General features: G+C 38.2%; 1 protein-coding gene across 1 annotated transcript in view; it reads right to left on the bottom strand.

Moving 5' to 3' along the window:
- Positions 1 to 16975, bottom strand: part of PARD3B (par-3 family cell polarity regulator beta) — an 861040-nt gene that overhangs the window by 176218 nt on the left and 667847 nt on the right. Inside the window, exon 19 of the mRNA XM_084892180.1 lies at positions 2768 to 2878. Within this exon, the coding sequence (XP_084748306.1) occupies positions 2768 to 2878 (111 nt within the window). The remainder of the gene's footprint in view (positions 1 to 2767; positions 2879 to 16975) is intronic.

Here is a 16975-nt window from a genome sequence, read left to right as displayed (position 1 = left end):
GTATCATTTTTCATAGAATAAGAATAGTTCAATGTTCCAGCCAAACCCTGCCCCTACAAGTCAGTGGTCCTCTGACATTACAATGCTGAAGAATCACCTGGCCTCACCTACTAAACACAGTCTCCTGGGCTTAACTCCCAAGGGTCTCATCCTGCACGGCTGGTGTGGGACTCAGGAATCTTCATTTTTAATAAGCATCTCAAGTGATTCATTCTGATGTAGGTGGCCCATGAACCACACTTTGAGAAACTCAGCTATAGGAAGTCATGTGGTTTGATTTGGATGAGAGTTGTGTTTTTTGCCTCTATTATTGAGAATTTCTTCCTGGGTACTCACTAAATAGCCCTTCAGTGGTGTGTTAGTAAGCTGGCTCTTTGAAAAGGCAGACTCAAACTTTTTGCATTTGCCAATTTCTATGGAGTAGTAAATATTCTCACCCTAACCAATTTCAAGCTACCAATGGTTTATCAACTAGCTCACAGAATTCTTAAAAGCTTAATAATTGTCTCTCACAAGCCGGTACAAGCTGGCTTCAACACTGTATGGTATATAGTGTACATAAGTGCTTTAAATCCTTTGTAAAAGGGATACGTTAATGAAAAAACTAGTAACTTGATGATATTTAGAACAAAGCAGTAAGCAATAGGATGGCTTGAGTCATCTTAAGGTAATAAATTCTAAATGTATTAGGAAAAAGACAACTTTATGAACTTGTATACACTATTCCTTATTTTGCTCTACGTTTTCCATGGTCATGCCATGAAGGGTGAAAGGCTCACTGAGTTCTTTAAGAGTTGTGAGTTGGTTTCCTATGGATGATGGAGAGCCAAGAAATGGGACTCCGGGGTTAGGAGTAATGCCAAGTGTTCAGCCCCCACCTTTACCCTCTGTGGTCCTCGGCCCCTGAGCTGTTGAAATGCCCTTGGCCACTCATTCTATGGCACCCATCCATAAAGTCAACTCCTCCAGCTTCTTCCCCTCACACATGATTGAGACAAGTTGTCTCTAGGAAACCCAGGTCAGATGTGTTCATGTGTGGGATGTGGCCTAAGTGAAGGCTAACAGCATATTTCTTTCAATATTTTGACCAGACATATTTTTTTAAAAAATGGACCTGAAGCCTATACAGCCAGCTGAGGTGAATTTACAGCCTTGCTTCAAGAACAAAACTCCCTCAGGCACCTGCTTCCTAAAAGCAAAACCAGAAAGGAAATGAACTCTTGCTTAAAGACAACCCACCTTATTTTATGGATTATCAATTTTCTAGCTGGCACACAGTTCCCTAGCTACTAAGAATATCTCCCCCCTTCCCACCCCACCTCCTGCCCCAACCCCAAGCAAGTATTGAGCCACGAAATAATGAAGTCTGCATTCTAGCAAACCGCTCAGTTTCCAGAGGATGAGGCATAGGGTGTGGGGCCTCAGTAAGTAAAGCCAAGGGAGCAGCACACTGTGATGTGGGCTCACCACACTGATGTCTTTGCCAATACACGCATTAAAACCTTTGCCCGAAATGCATTCTCTATTACAGGGTTACTGCCGTTTGGGCGATGCTAGAGAATCTGTCTTTCTTGTCTCGGGGCAGCGGGGCCAGGCGAATAGTCCACAACAATGGAATGCACTTGATTTCCTTGTAACTGCTCCACTAAGCCTGGGATGGAGCCTATCAACTCCTCAAACATGAGAAAAGACTAAATAGTTTCTTCTTTTTCCCCCTGTTGATAAAGCCAGCCTTCCCGATGGGAATAGACTATAAGATAGGGGTCAAAGGTTAACTGTAGACACTCGTAGTCTGCTCTGTGCTAGAAAACATGAATAAGTATGATTTTCTTTGTATACATGCCAGAGTATTAAAATAAATATGAAAAACTCTTGCTTGTTTTTTTTTTGTTTTGTTTTTGTTTTTGTTTTTTTAAAGGTCTGAAAAAAAGCAAGTGTAAAGTTGGACAAATCTGACCTGATACACCATGAAGTCAGAATTGAATATTTAAAATTATATGCTAGTTTTGTCAAATCTCAGGCTTTATCCGAGTTTCACTTAGTTGTAAAGGCACAACTAAATATGGAGAAATATGAATATTCTACTGCATGTTTTGAAATCAGGTATCTATGCATCTACTTGGGATAAATGCCAGGGTTAACATCACAGATACGTGAAGAACCTCTTGTCCAAATGGGAACATTAAGCTCCTCAAACTGGAGAATGCAGTCCTTGCAAACTGTCATTATTTCAGTAAATGGAATGGGTCCTTTAACAGATGGGCAACATACTTTGCAACTTGCTGATAGCCTAATAAAAGACACTGGCTTTTAAAAAATGAAGGACTTGTACTTCTCAAGTTACAGTACCCAAATGGATTTAGCAGAATAAAATTAAGAAGACATACAACAGTTTGACAAAAATTAGGAACAGACTGTGGAAATATGCTCGTTCAAAACATCAACATCAAAATGATCTTTTTTTTTTTACTTAAAAAACAAACTAGCTGTTTAAACCATACGGAAAATATATATTGATAAAGTCAAAACCAGGGGGTATTATAAAATTATAAATACTGACATAATAAAAAAATGAAGTTAATTTCTTCTCAAAATATAATAAAAAACCTTCAAGACAAGCAATCCCTTTTTATATCATGTACCTTTCCGTTTGTATCAGTCAACCTCTTATGCTACTTAAAGTAAAATTTCCCCAGTTGATGGATGCAATAACCAAATGAAACCCAGACCCTGGCACTCACACAACAGGGCCAGCCTTTCTTCTCACCTTTCCCGTTCCTCTTTCATCTTCTCCAGCTCCTCTTCTCGCAGTCCCCCATGCTTCAGAGGACCTTTCTGTTCAGCCTTCCCACCTTTCTCATCTTTCTTCTTTCCAAATCTAGTAAAACACAAAGGAGAAGATGGTTGTTAACAATAACCATGCTCTTGTTATGGTAAATTTAAGATATTTATGAGATGAATCCATTAAACTATAATTCTTTATACTAAGTAATACAAAATCATTTTGCAGGTAATGGAAGTAAAGATATTGAAAGCAGAAAAATAACATCGTTACTGAATTCTCTTCCTTCTACTCTCCCTCTTTCCACTCAGATATTGATTGTGCAGCATGCACAAAATCATATGGTTAAAGAATAAAAATGTCAAACCATTCATTCAGTAGAGATTAAAAAACTGAAAGGTTATCACCAACCTCTGAAACAGGACTCCAGAGCTCCAAGTGGCATGAAGATTTAAGGTTCAACTCATGGGATGATATAACGATGGTGCTGCAAGGGACCTTACTGAACACCTACTTTAATACTGTCATTTTACAGATAGAGAACTGAAAGCTCTGAGAGGCTTTGGGCCTTGACCAAGACCACCTAACAAGTTCTGTACAGGGCTGGGGTTAGAACTCGGGTTGCCTCCTCCACCACCTTCTTTCCTTCTCATCATATTTAGTCTCCAAAGAGCCACAGGCTTCTTAAGTCAGCCCAGGGTGAGTGTGCTCTGAGCACCCCTTGGTGTCAGGCACATTTGTTGTTAACTGGACACAGTGGCACTTATGATACCTTATGTTTTTTCTCAACCTTTATTGAGATACAATAGACATATAACATTGTATAAATTTAAGGTGTACAGTAATTAATAAATAATACAAGAATAAATTATGTTTTGCATACTCACAACTATAAACCTACTTTTGGCCCACCCTGTGTATACCACTTCTCCTTTATCCATTTGTCTGTTGATGGACACTTAGGATGTTTTCATATCTTGGCTATTGTGACTAATGCTGCAATGAACATGGAAATGCAGATATCTCTGCAAGATCCTGCTTTCAATTCTTTTGGATATATGTCTGGAATATAGTGGATTCTGGATTGCTTGATCATATGTCAGTTCCAGTTTTAATTTTTTGAGAAACTTCCATACTGTTTTCAATAATGACTGTACCAACTTACATTCCCAGTCAACAGTGCACTAGAGTTCCATTTAAAAGAACAGTGAATTTCCTCAGCATTTTGAGAAATATAAAATTGCCCATTTGAAATAAAAAAGCTGTTAAATTATTAGCAGGATACATTCTTAAATACAGACATTTTTCCCAACAAATATTTTCTTCAGAGACAATCTCCCATGGTCTTGGTATCAACACACATAAAAAATAAAAAGTCTTGATGTTCTGTTAATAAACAGAAAAAATGTCACTAAGGACATTTTTCAAATTACACATTCTCGGGCTGACTGCTCCATCCCCACCAATCCCGCTCTTTGTTTCCCAACCTTTAGACAAATGCACAATGAGTCAGAATCTCCTCACATGAGGGCCTGGCTTATAAACTTGTAAGAACTCTTGTTTTCTTCTGAATTTCATACAAATGGGTTATTATTGTTTTTTCTAGATTGTGTTTTCATCTACAGCAGAGATTGTGCCCTAGCTGGTTTTGCTCAGTGGATAGAGAATTGGCCTGCAGACCAAAGGGTCCTGGGTTTGAGTCCAGTCAAAGGCATATACCTGGTTAGGGGCATACAGGAAGCAACCAATCAATGTGTTTCTCTCACTTCGATATTTCTCTCTGTCTTTCCCTCTTTCTAAAAAAAATCAATAGAAAAAATATCCTCAGGTGAGGATTAAGAAACAAACAAAACAAAAACAAAGCGGAGGTTGTTAGTCAAGTGGCAGCTCTAAGTATCGCACGTGGAAGACATCACCACTAATATCTACATTCTTATTGGTATCAGAGTACAGATGCATCCTACTTTCCTCAGAGTCTCTCCCAATTGGAGCTTTTCTGCATATTGTGCAATTTCTAATTCCAATTAATAAATCCTCTTTCATGAACTTTCTCTCTTCCCATTGCTATCTCTCTATAGGCCTCTGTTCCTACTGCATTCCCCCACCCCATCCCCTTATTCAGCCTAGTTGTGGGATGTTGGTTGATCAAGTATCAGCTTTAATTCCAACATCACCAGCCTTTTTACTATCTCTCTCTTTCCTGCCTACCTTTCTGCATCTTTTTTTTTTTCTCAATGAAGAAATGACCTGATAACAGTTATAGACGTAAACAAGGAAGAAAGAGAAAAATACAAAATTCAAGAGCATTAACTTTCAAATATAATTGAGATTTGCTGATATATTCAAGGTCTCTCTTAAACCTACAAAGCAGCAGATATTCCAATACTGTGTGTTTCCATGAATATATTATTTAGTTTTTCAGACTCTTGCAGAAAAGTCTTAGAAGTCAATATTATTACTCTAAAATTCTTTATGAAAGAAGTTAATACCTTAGTATATCACATAGAGAAACAATTTTCCCTTAAAATGTCATCAGATATAGTAATATTTGGGCAAAAAATAAAAATTGTGGGGAGTGAGGATAGAATAATGCTTCAGGAAGTTGATAAGGGCAAAAATTTTGCCAAAACCTCTATAGATATTTTCTCTGTGTCCTAAATACCTTCTTCTAAGTTTGAAGGTTTTGGATTTTCTGAGACAAAAGTAGTTTTGTTTTTGAAGGATAAAATTAACCGATGCCCTAGTATACTTTGATCTTTATTACCACAACCAATCAAATGTTTTTCCTTCCTGCAGCTGAAGTATTTCAGTTATACTGCAGCTTGAGAATAGCTTACTATACTCCCACCCTAGTGGAAGATGTTTGATCAAGAAAAGGTTGGTTGTAAGTAAATTTAGCAAAGCATTTTCTTCTTAACAAGAATCATCAGTAATAAACCAACCAACCAATTCCATAAGTATTATAATTCTTTTGAATTAAAGATCATGATCATTTACTAAAGTTTCCAATAAGAAGGGTGTTCATAGCTGAGAATTTTATTTCATTAACCAGAGAGAACAGTCACAAATTATTTCATTTTATAAAGTTTGGATAGGAATTATAAAACAATAATCTTTAAAAGAACTCCCATATTGTTAAGATGAGGAAATTAAGAGCCAGAGAAGTTAACTACATTTTATTTATTAACACACAGAATTCTTTATTCCAGTTTTTGCAATCAAACAACTTAATTATCAGTAGTGGTGGTGGTAGCGGTGGTAGGGAGTTGGGCGAAAAGCATCAATTTGATGAGTTTTACAAGCCTTTGTTCTGCTTTCCAAAGCAGCCTCTTTGGGGTCATTTCACAGCCATTCTTGCTTTCCCTGACACACAGGAAGAGGAGTTGGGGAGACTCAGATACCTTGATTCACTTCCCTATTAGCTATTTTTTTTGTAAGAAAATTCATGAGGACCCTAAGTGGCTGAAATTGCTGCTTTGCATTCTAGGGTTTCAAATATCCACCGCATTCCAGGCTTCCCATTATCTATTACCTCGGAAATTCAAGATTGGCCATTCTGGGCGAGGTGCCTTAAGGAAATTGCTTTCAGGTCAACCTTGTTTTATAGAAAAGATATTTTCCTGAAGAGTTCTGTGCACACATATGGTTTCAATCAATAGAATCGTATGTTCCATGTACTTGGGAAGCCTGTTTAAAGAATTTTATGATGGATCTTTTTGTAAAGTGGAAAAATCACCTTTCAACATACCCTTTATGTAAATTTAGATTTTCATGAATTATAAGTTTGCTTAAAACACCTGTCCCTGTTCATTTCTATGGAGAGGTTATATGAAACAGCTTCATGGAAAACTAGCTTGCTAGCTTTCTTCTCTCCTTCATGCATTTGTTTTAAAAATATTTATTAGGCATCTCTTCCGTGTCATAGTACTTAGGTGTGGTACTGTACTGGGATACAAAACCAGGCACTACCTCATGGAATTGACATTCTAATAGAGAAGACTGTTACCAAACAAGTATATATATACAGTTGTAAGTTGTGAAAGATATTAAGAGAGACAATGCTAGGATCTTATTGGAAAAGTGCTCAGTGAGGAAATGACATTAAAACTGATACTACAAGGGTGAGAGGTCCAGACAAGCAAAGAAAGGAGGTAAGCCTTGTTGGTGGGAGCACACGCAGAGGACAAGAGGTTGGAAAGGCTTGGTGCATCCCAGGCAGCAACAGAAGGTCAGAGTCGCTGAACGAATGAGAACAGAGCAGATACTTGCACAGGATCCTGAGGGCAAGGAGGGCAAGGACCAGAGTACAGGTCTGAGAGAAGCTCAGAGTTTAGTCTAAGAGTGACAGTAGGTCATTCCTTGGTAATTCAAGGAACAGAGAAGCTAGCCAAGGAGATTTAAAGAGTGTTAGAGGAGAAACCAAGTCATTTTAAGCAGAGATGACACAACGTAATGTACATTTTATTTTAATCTTCACCCGAGATATGTTGAGACACACACACACACACACACACACACACAGAGAGAGAGAGAGAGAGAGAGAGAGAGAGAGAGAGAGAGAGAGAGAGAGAGAGAGAGAGAGAGAGAGAGAGAGAGAGAGAGAGAGAGAGAGAGAGAGAGAGAGAGAGAGATTGGTGATTTGGCAATTGGTAGCCATTCATCAACTTGGCAAGGTTCAGTGGAGAGGTGTGAGCAGAGGCCAAGTGATCTCAACAATGAATGGCAGGTAAGTATAAAATTTTGTGTCTCTGTGTGTATACAACCATTGCTGGTAGGATGGGAGCTAGAGGCAGGGTGGAAAGTTCAAGAAGGACATTTTCAATTTGGCTGATATTGAAGGACTTTTGTTGCTGAGAGAGAAAAAATGTCACAGACTGTGAAAGGTTAGAGATGGAACAGAGAAGAGAATAAAGTTATGTTTTTACTGTGGTAAAATATACATAACAAAATATACCATTTTAATATAATTTTGTGTATATTTTAGTGGCATTAAGTACATATACATTGTAGTATAACCTTGAACCACCATTCTTTACCAGAATATTTTGATCACCCTGTGACTCCAATTCTGTATCCACTCAGTAACTCCCCATTTCCCTTCCCCTAGCCCCTGGTAACCACTAATCTACTTTCTGCCTGAATTTGCCAATTCTAGGTACTTTATGTAAGTGAAATCATGCAATATTCATACTTTGGTGTCTGACTTAACTTACCCTAATATCCTCAAGGTTCATCTATGTTATAGCATGTATCAGTATTTCCTTCTTTCTAGAGGCAGAATGACATTGCATTGCATGTACTTACTATATTTGCTTATCCATTCATCTGTGATGCACATTTGGGTAGGTCCACCTTTTGGCTAATGTGAATAATGCTATCATGACTGCTGGTGTAGGAAAATGTCATTTTTGATATGGGAAGAGGTCAGAGATACACAAAACCTCTGGAGGAACTGGCTATAAGCAGGAGGAGATTCAGAAAAAGAAATGTCTAGGAGAAGAAACTAGTTTGTTTATAGAGTTGTTAAAGGGGAAGCGAAGGTGTTCCCAGGTAATTAATTTAGTAGATAACATGATACAACATGTGTAAGAGAAGTGGGTTCTATCAATAAAATGAGATTTCTTGAAATAAATGAAGAAATCAAAGGAAGTAGAATACATAAGGTGGAAACGAATCCCAGAAAGGGTTACAGAAAAATACCAAAAACAGACCATAACTTATGTTGTGATTTTGCCTAGGTGGGAAGTCCCTGAGCAGCCATCTGGGGAAGTAGAATTCAGTAATGGCTTATTCATTCACTCAATCATACACTGAACAGCCATTACACATCACATGGTTTATATACATATAAGTTAACCATTAATAACGTCAACTCTCAGGTAGTATCTAACTTAACAAAACAAGTCCCAGTATCCTATCATTTTCCATATGATAAAGATTTAAAATACAATTCTGAGTAGTTATCCCGTAATTTCTCAGCAAATATTTTCTTCTGTTTCTCTCCTCGAGTTTTCTAGAAAATGATGACCTTTCCAGATAATTCAAAACCTTTGCAGATTCCTAGGCAGGACGGCAAATGATCCAAATTCACAATATGTATAGCTCCATTCTGGCTTTTTCCACGTCTAGTCTCTCACGTAATTCACTTCGTAGTTCTGCTAAGTACTGTCTACAACTTTCCTCCTAGATCCCATTGAGCTGTTTAGGCAGCTATTAGCATCCATTCTTTTTCCATTTAAAAGCAATCTCTAGCAATGGCTTAAGATGATTAAAAGGTGGGCAAGAAAAAAGTTCAGATAATCTTACTCCAAATTAATGGTGAACTATGAATTTAAGTTCATAGTTGAAACTTTGAAACAGAATGTATTTCCTCCCTCCAGTGGGAGAATACCTTTAGGTGTCCATGACGCATTTGGAAAGGCTATGAGATCCAATCACCATTAACATTAAACTTGGAAATCTATGGAATTATGTCAGACGTGAAAATGCACAAGCCTCATGGTCATGTTTTCTGGAGTTGGATAATGGTTCGTTCTCCCTGTAACTAGCTGACTTACAAACTACACATGATATTGTCTTAGCACTTTATAAATTATACAGTTTGAAATAGCTCAAGCAAAATACGGGAGGAGAGAAGTTCACAGACCTTTGATTGTATTTCCATAGTTTATTCTGAAATTCACCCATAAAAGGTTTCTGTTGTCTGATGTATTCTAAATTGGGTTGTGAATTAGCATGTGCATATGCCAACAAAATTAGCTTCCATGTATTGAAATCTCCTATGGTTTTGTGCACTTCAGCTATTGCTTCTTTCTAAAACGTATGTCACAGAGGTCTTTATTGGTTTACCTCAGATGGTACCCACTGTATTTGAGAGTTAATGCATCTTATAAAAATTCAGTGAAAATTGACCAATTAGAGAGTTTTCCCTCCTTTTGGTGGACACCTAAGGGCCTTGCCTACTTTTATGTTAATACTAGAGGCCTGATGCACAAATTTGTGCTTGGGAGAGGGGGCCTCAGCCCAGCCTGCACCCTCTCCAATCTGGCACTCTTGGGGGGATGTCTGACTGCCAGTTTAGGTCTGATCCCACCTGTTGGATATCCCTCTCACAATCCAGGACTGCTGGCTCCTGACTGCTCACCTGCCTGCCTACCTGATTGCCCATAACTGTCCCCCTTGCTGGCCTGGTTTCCCCTGACTTCCCTCCCCCCGCCCCCCCCCCCCAGCCTAGTTGCCCTTTATTGTACACCCTGCTGGCCTGATTGCCCCAAACTGCCCTCCCCCCACTGGTCTTATTGCCCCATACAGCCTGCTCTTTGGTCGTTTGGTTATCCCTCACTAATCCCCCTGCTGTCCTTGTTGCCCTATATAGCCTGTTCAGTCGTTCCTGTAGTTGTTTTGGTCATGACATTACCTGGCTCTATATATATATATATATCGATTATTGATAGAATAATGAATGAACAAATTTGTGTTTGTTGGAAATCAATCTTGATTAAGCAAGAAATACATTCAATTTTATTTCTAGCCTTACACAGTACCGTATTTTCCGGCGTATAAGACGACTTTTGAAACAAAAAAAAAGCCTGCTCAGATTGGCCAGAGTCAGAGAGGCTGTCTATTAAAAAAAGAAGTGGTGTTGCCTCAGAAGTGGGGGGTAGTCTTATACAGCGAATATAGGCCTAAACCTATGTTTTAACTGTAAAATTAGGGGTCGTTTTATACACCGGAAAATACGATATGTAGGATTGCCATTGTTAATGCTGGTGACTATTCAGGAGGGCAGTGGAATGCTATCACCCACCCTTTTTGCTTTCCCAAACAGAAGTGTTGATTTCAAAACTCCAAGTCTACTCCATGGCCTGTGAAAGGAGACAGGGATTTGCTTCATAGAATGTGTTCACAAGCAACAACTGAGCGATGCTTTTTAGTAACTAAATAACTCAAAAGTCACGTTAACTCTAACTGGGCCAAGCCCTAAAAATAAGATTTCTGATTAATATTTTAATTTCTGGTATATGGCTTAGACATTTATTTGGGATATGTTTTTATGTTTCCGAGATGAAGACAAACTATATGAAAATGATAAACATGTTTAATCCCAGTGACATCTTTGTCTACCACTTCCTTTGAGGCCAACCTTCCCGCTTATCCTAAAAGTACTACTTTCCTCTGGGCTGTTTCTAATTCCAGGATGTGACTCCTAAATTGGTGGTCATGGCAACTCTTCATTCCAAGCAAGAAATCTTCAGATCTCAAATAGGTTGATGTTTGTTTTGGGGATTAAAAAGCAGAGAGACCCTATAACACTCTTAAGATTTTTCCCTAAGCGGATAAAACACCTGCTGGGTAGAGTCTTAGGCAGCCCACAGGCTCAATTCAAGTGACTGGGAATCCTTGAGCTAATTTGCCTTTCCTGACTGAGGAGCTAGGAAACACGCAAATTTGGAAATACTGAATACATTTATATATATATATATATATATATATATATATATATATATATATATGAATATATATGTGTGTGTGTGTGTGTGTGTGTGTGTGTGTGTGTTTGAAAAAACATGTTATAGATTTTTTAGATAGGTAGAAAGAGATAAAAATATCAATTATGAGAATCATCGATCAATCGGTTACTTTCTGCATGGCCCCCTACTAAGGATCGAGCCTGCAACCCGGATATGTGCCCTTGATCAGAAATCGAACTACGACCTCCTGGTTCATAGGTCGATGTTCAAACCCTGAGTCATACTGGCTGTGCTGGCCAGTTACTTTTGATGAGTTTTTCTTTTTGTAGCAAATGAAAACTCTCTCTGAGATTATTCAAGCATCATTCTGTTAGGAAAAAGAGGGGAAAGTATAAAAAAGAGGCCAGAAATAAAAATAAGCCTGAATGAGTGAGCAAGAAAGATAAAGATACTAATAAGATATGATTTTCAGATCCACACGGGGACTATAAAAGCGTATTAGCTGTCACTATCACACCGGGTTTTAAGTTATTCTACCCTCTGCTTTCCAGAAGGAGAAACCCTCATCAGGAGCACCGTGAACTTGATTAATCGCTTTCATAAGCTCATGCTGGCTCTGAGACATCGTAGGCAAGAGTCTCAGTGATGCAGACTAAATGCTTAGGATTTCTGGGAAATATATTTAACAGGAGCATTAAAGAAATAGATCCTTTTTTTGCATTCTTATGCTTTCTTACTGGTTAGATAGGCTTTTCTTTTTATTATATGTTTACTTATTTCAAAGCGGGAGACACGTGGCTTCTTCCTTTTTCTTCCTATTGCCTTTAAATGGGTCTGGGAGCATCTCTGAAGACTGCTGGAGTGCGCAGGTGTGACCCAAGGCCTGTCCATTAAACCCCAATACTGAGACACACAGACCACACGCTGGAGTTCCGACCATGGCCAACAGCCAGATAGCCCTTCTCATTCTCCCACCCAGGGCATCCCTCCTCCCTCTTTCCTTCCGTTTTCTCTCCCTCCTTTGCACCAGAAACCCCAAAACAAAGAAAGAGTGTTCTGAGACCAAATCACACCTCATGTCTAAACATTTTCTACCAACTGTGGGAGGTTCCCGCAATGCAAGGGCTTTCCTCTGATCACCCTGCTGGGCTCCTCCCACACTGACCAGATTCATCCTGCGTAAGGAAATCCGGCCTGCACCGCAGGAAACAGCTCTGAGGTTCATTCACTGGCAGGTGATGCCACTTCAGCAAAGGGCCTGGGAAGGGAAAAACTGACTGACTCATGTCAATGAAATTAACCCCAGGGAGGGCTAACCAAAAGTGCTGGCGGCCTCATGTACTCGTATAGTCTATGATTAAAATGTCAAATAGAACTTACATTCTAACATCACCAATGAACATACATGTGGTTTGTATAAAATCCATTACCAGAAAAAATGAGGGTGCCCTTAATGTGTTACATATAAAGAACAAAATGACTGAATTTTGGGGCGAGAGGAGTGGACAATGACTACTCAAAGGACCATTTTAAAGGAAATCCTGGATGTTACCTCTCCATCTTCAGAGGTTCAGATAACAGGGCTCATTTTCTCAGAAATTCATATGCACTGGATAAGAATAAAATGATTGAGCTCCCGATCCAGTCTAATGGGAGTAAAACTTATCTTTATAGCTCTGATTAAACAAAAAAAAAAATGATCACTTCTTTGATGCCCAAATTAGCATCTTTTCTCTAGCATACTGAATTAATTAGTTGTGTGACAAAAGAATTAGTCCATGTAGGATCAAAGCTGAAATCATATTTATCTGAAATTTAAAATTAAGAACACAGCATTAACCCTCTATAGCTCATGTAATCTTCTTTTATGTTCCGTATATTCTAAACCTTCTGCATGTCACATAAAGTATAACTTGGGCTTTAAAAATATTTTTTTCTTTTTAATATATAAAATATTCCTCAAAAAGACAATGAGAACATAACAGATTTTTTTCCCCCTGGGGGTGGAAAACTTTTCCATTGTGCCATAAAAGTCTTAAATTAGGTGGCTCTCCCCCCACCCCCAAAGATTTATTGTACAAGTACAAAAGAAGCAAAGTAATTAATGCATGTTAGAGCTGGTAAGAGAACCTTAAAGAATAGAAAAGAGTTATTATATTGATTTTCAATAAGTGATACTAAGTTTGAAATTGTTCTTAAAAGGTGGAAGCTCTCTTAACTGGGCTTTTTCCTGTAGAAGAAAAAGCAATTTTGAATAAGGGAGAATTGTTGGAGGTTAATTTCTGGATGTTTCCATTTGCTAGAACTCACATTGAAAGGTGTTTACTTTTTTTTTCTTTCATGTGCATAACATTTTTCCTATACAGAACAAACTTGGTAGGCATATATATCTTTATTCAGGATAGGATGGAGAATGGATTCAGGGAAGGTTACAGAAAGGAGGAGGGCTTGTGCTAATATTACCGGCTGTATCTGGAATAGGTACTATTTTAACCATTGCTTCAGCATGAGCTCTTCAAGGACTAGGGCTGAGTCTCTATATGTTTTCTTGTTTACACCTTCACGCATTCCTTTAACAAATACTCATTGAGTACCTACTTTGTGCCAGATTCTCTATTCGATGCTGAGGATATAAGTAAATTCGTCAAATATGGTCTGTACTCTCATTCTTAGTGCCTAATACACAGTAAAAACTGAACAACTATTGCAGAGCCGAAATACAGATAAAGTCTGGATTTTGCTTGTCTGAATATTGCTTGTCTCCTTTTTTCTTTTCTTTTTTAAATAGATTTTATTGATTTTTTTTTTTTTACAGAGAGGAAGGGAGAGAAAGGGATAGAGAGTTAGAAACATCGATGAGAGAGAAACATGGATTAGCTGCCTCTTGCACACCTCCTACCGGGGATGTACCCACAACCAAGGTACATGCCCTTGACCAGAATAGAACCTGGGACCTCTCAGTCCGCAGGCAGACGCTCTATCCACTGAGCCAAACCAGTTTTGGCTTGTCTCCATTTTTTATAGCCTCTAAACTAGAAGGAGGACCCAGTGGTTCTTCATAAATCAGCAAGTTATCCCCCTACAAAGCTCCCAAGCTGGAAAACACTTTCCCTATAAACACGCCAATCACCATCTTAGCTCATTTTAGGCATGAGAGCTCCAAGGTAGGCACAGCCTGGATGTCTATCGTCAGCCACAGCAAGATGAAACGGGGGACAGATTGTGACTCACCAGGAAAGGCAATGGGCAGGAGACCTGGCTATCTAAGCAACATGGGCCCTGAGTCGCTTTAGGCTCCTATCTCTGATGGCCAGTTCTTTCATGTTGTACCAACACCTTTTTTTTAAGAACACCATGCCAAGTTCTAAAATGAGATGTAAACCCCAAGCCATCATTAAAGATGATTAATCGGCAAGATGTCACCTAGAAACAAAAACATGATGTCTATCTCGTACTCAGACCTTTAATTTCAGCTTCAGAAATTATGGCCTCTTTAATCTTAGGTTTCAAATAAAGATATGTGTGAGGTAGTTGCTAGGTTCTCATTTTCTGGAGTTTTAACACTGCTTATCTTTGTCATTAGTTCATCCTGTCTTTAACAAAATTCCAAATAATAACAACCTCCATCTGTGCCCCTTAATAAAAGAGTTCTTTTAGGAAAAAGAGGTTATTAAAAAAAATTGAGCTGTAACTTAGTTTATAAGGCAAAGGGTCAGGTTTCAATATTTTTAAGTTAACTAATATCCTTTTTATTCTATAAGTCCCTTAAGAGTAGGTCATAAAACTGAATTGATTCTCAACTATGCATGGGCTGATAAGAAAAATAAAATCTATCATGAGTGTCTCAAGAGAAACTGTACATAACACTTGGATTCATCTAGGGCACAAAAGTCACAGGTGTCATGAAATTTTTCAAATCTGTATTTCTTGCAAGAGTCTCTACTTCATTTTTTTTTTTCAAAATCTAGAAACTCCTTTCCTCTAGGTATATTTGAGCTTGAAAACTTGGGACCCACCCATGGGTTGCCAAATTCAAAATGAGGTGTAATTTGTTATTTTAAATAGAATTTCTATTTATTCATTAAGTCACACAGTAAGGATTGTAGGCATCCTCCAGGTCCCAGAACACCTAACCCTGAGGAGCTCTGCCTAAGGGACAGTCAGTCAAGGGCCATTGAGCAAACAACTTTTCCTTTTTCCAGAGGGGCAGGACAAAAGACAGGAATCTTCTACATAGGAACAGGTGTCCCATGGGATTGTAATATCATTTTATAAAAATGGATATAATCTCATTCTCAGCCATATAATATCACTAAAAAAAGTATATCAGGATTAAACAATAACAGCAATTTAATTTCTGACAAGGTTTTCTAATCACTTATAATTCAGAAAGAGCTATTACTAGTAACACACAATCATAAAAAATATGCTTTCACCTAGAAATGTGTAGCAGCTTAGCACACTGATGATTTACAATTTGACCAAAGAAATCAGAAATTGATTTATAGTCTGTCCAAAGCATCAGGCTCTTATTTGCTTGTCCACTAGACTGTGAAACTACTATTCTGCTATGTAAGTATATTTTCTTGTTCCTCTCTTTCCAGTACCAAAGGCTAATTTTTCTTTTCTTCAATATCACAGATGAATAATTCCCCCCGATTCCTGATACCATTCTACAGTTCAAAATGGCTGCCATAGTCCTCACAGAATCATGAAAGAAACCAATGCTAGGAATTTTGTGTATATGTAATTAAATACACAATTCTATAAAGCACATATTTAAATAAATCAGAGGTCTAATCCTCTGAGTAGACCATTCCACATGGACTTTTTGGTGAGCATATCTTTAAAAAAAAGTCAGCGATTCAACCAAGTAAATTAGCCCAAGGGTGTTTCCTTATCTCTGTGTATATTTTAAAATATTAAATCCATTTAGACAGCCTCACCTACAAGGAATTATATTGGAAATGCTACTTTTGCCCAACGATGTTTTTTCTCAGATGACAGAGGTGTCTCAGAATCTGCCCATATTTCGGAAAGGCTTTGGACGGCCGGTGCAGGGACCACCAGCAGCGGCACTCGATGGTGCTGGGTTGGCAACCATCACCCAGCACATCTGCAACCCGTATTTGGCTTTGGATTTAATGCTTCTGGTCTCTCCAGGTTTAGCATTTCTAAACGTCACCACCTAATATTGAAGCAGCTTCCAATAACTCATCCTTTTCACAAGCATTACAGTCATATTTGATTCTGTAGAAACCCACAGTATTTGTGTTTTTCATTTTGGAAGGTTATTTGGAAACCCGGGCCAATGTATTATTTCAAGTGTGACTGAGCTGTTGTCATTCATTTTACACCAACCCTAGGGCTTGGTAGGTCCCATCCTATTGAGCCCTGTGGGCTCATGAATCTTGCCAATCCAGTGAAGTAAGAATCAGTTTGGATAGAAGAACAATAGATCCAACCATTATCTCAGTTCTATAAATGTAATATTTGAAAGCATTAATAACAAAGAAAGAAGAACTGGAATAATGTGCAATTTGTTAAGGAAAGCCAGAGCTTGACATGATTTATATAAGTTTAACAAGTTAAGGGGAGGAGAGGTAGGTCTAAGATGGTCACATTAATAGACAAAAATATCAGAAGATTCATGAATAGTAATCCTAAAGCAATTAATTAATATGTTTCATCTAAAAATAATGGCTATTGGACAAACCAAAAT

The sequence above is a fragment of the Pipistrellus hanaki genome, assembly GCF_964339955.1.
Source record: "Pipistrellus hanaki genome assembly, chromosome: 8".
NCBI classification, from domain to species: Eukaryota; Metazoa; Chordata; class Mammalia; order Chiroptera; family Vespertilionidae; genus Pipistrellus; species Pipistrellus hanaki.
The sequence above is the reverse complement of the archived record's forward strand: the minus strand, read 5'-3'. Positions and strand labels throughout refer to the sequence as shown.